Below are 1,272 nucleotides of genomic sequence, written 5' to 3'. Positions count from 1 at the left end.
GGGAGAGCCGGGACAGGCCGGGGAGAGGCTGTCACGGGCTCCCACCCCCGGGCAGAGCTTGCTCCCTCCTTCTGCTGGCGTTTGGGGGTCGTTCTGCTGGCGTGCCGTGCTGGGGCAGCTTGGGATGAGTCCTGTCAGCTGAGTTCTCCCAGACTGAGCCTCTCCCCGCTCCCAGCTAACCCAGATAAATCTACTGAGGCAGAAGCGAGCTCATTTGCAATTCGTAGAAATCCCCAGGAATATGAACGTTGATCTGAGGCCTCGTTAACAATCCATCATTAAGGCAGCAACATATTCAGTGCATTCAGAAATAGGCTTCGGAGGAGAGAGCGTGTCCTAATTAGGACACTTATTAACTAGCTGTGAGCCAGGCGCTCCTGCCAGCTGCGAGGGGGAGAGGAGAGACCCCCAGTGCTGTGGGGCCCTCTCCGTAGCCTAAAATAGGGCTGCAGCGAGGCTGTTGTTTGGTGTCCCGTGCCCGAAGGGGAGGGAAGGAGGAGTGTGGGTGCTGAGGACCTGCTGCGCTCCAACACTTGCCTTCCCTGCCAGCTGTGGGTGCCGTGGGGATCGGCCGGGCTCTCGCCGGAGCAGGCAGGGCGCTCTTTGTCACCAGCCCAGGGGTCCCGCAGGCAGTGTGACGGTGGTTCTGTCTTTGGGAGCAGGTGCAGGCGGAGCGGGATGAGCTCTACCAGAAGTTCACCAAAGCCATTAACGAGGTGCAGCAGAAGACAGGTTTCAAGAACCTGCTCCTGGAACGCAAGCTGAAAGGACTCCTCAGCGTCCTGGAGAAAAAGGAGGTGGAGCTCAGCGAGGTCTTGGCAGCCTCCAACCTCGACCCAAGTGCCGTCTCCTTGGTCTCACGGAAGCTGGAGGTACCGTGGGATGCTGTGGGACTCTGCCAAGGCTGGCCTTGGGGGGCAGAGGCGGCTCTGGGGTGAGGGCAGGGTGAGAGCGTGAGTCTCTGTCCTACGTGGCTGTAGCCGCCACATTGCTTGTTCCCAGCACTCCCGGTGCCATGTGCAGTGCCGCAGGGCTCTCCCTCGAGAGCGGAGTGTGTGGGTGTTGGAGTTTGGCACTGATCTCTCCTGTTTCGAGGAGGATGGCCCCAGGCTGAGTGGCGCTTACTGGCGCTCTGCAGCCGAGCAACCGGCTGCGTCTGGGGTCCGGCTGCGACCCGGGGTGCTCAGAGTTGCAGCCAGTCACCCTCCCTGGGCTGCAGAGACGGGCTTCCCGGGGCTCCGCAGCGTCTGCCCTGCTAAAAATACATAAGCA

At 61.2% G+C, this 1,272-nt stretch overlaps 1 protein-coding gene across 1 annotated transcript in view; it reads left to right on the top strand.

The window, feature by feature from the left end:
- Nucleotides 1–872, top strand: part of GAS8 (growth arrest-specific 8) — a gene marked incomplete at its 3' end in the record, with an annotated part of 5,269 nt that extends 4,397 nt beyond the window's left edge. Inside the window, exon 8 of the mRNA XM_010149953.1 lies at nt 663–872. Coding sequence (XP_010148255.1) covers nt 663–872 — 210 coding nt within the window. The remainder of the gene's footprint in view (nt 1–662) is intronic.
- Nucleotides 873–1,272: the final 400 nt, after the last annotated feature.

The sequence above is a fragment of the Eurypyga helias genome, unplaced genomic scaffold (genome assembly GCF_000690775.1).
Source record: "Eurypyga helias isolate BGI_N326 unplaced genomic scaffold, ASM69077v1 scaffold38964, whole genome shotgun sequence".
Classification (NCBI taxonomy): domain Eukaryota; kingdom Metazoa; phylum Chordata; class Aves; order Eurypygiformes; family Eurypygidae; genus Eurypyga; species Eurypyga helias.
Note: the sequence above shows the minus strand (reverse complement) of the source record. Positions and strands in the feature narration are given on the sequence as shown.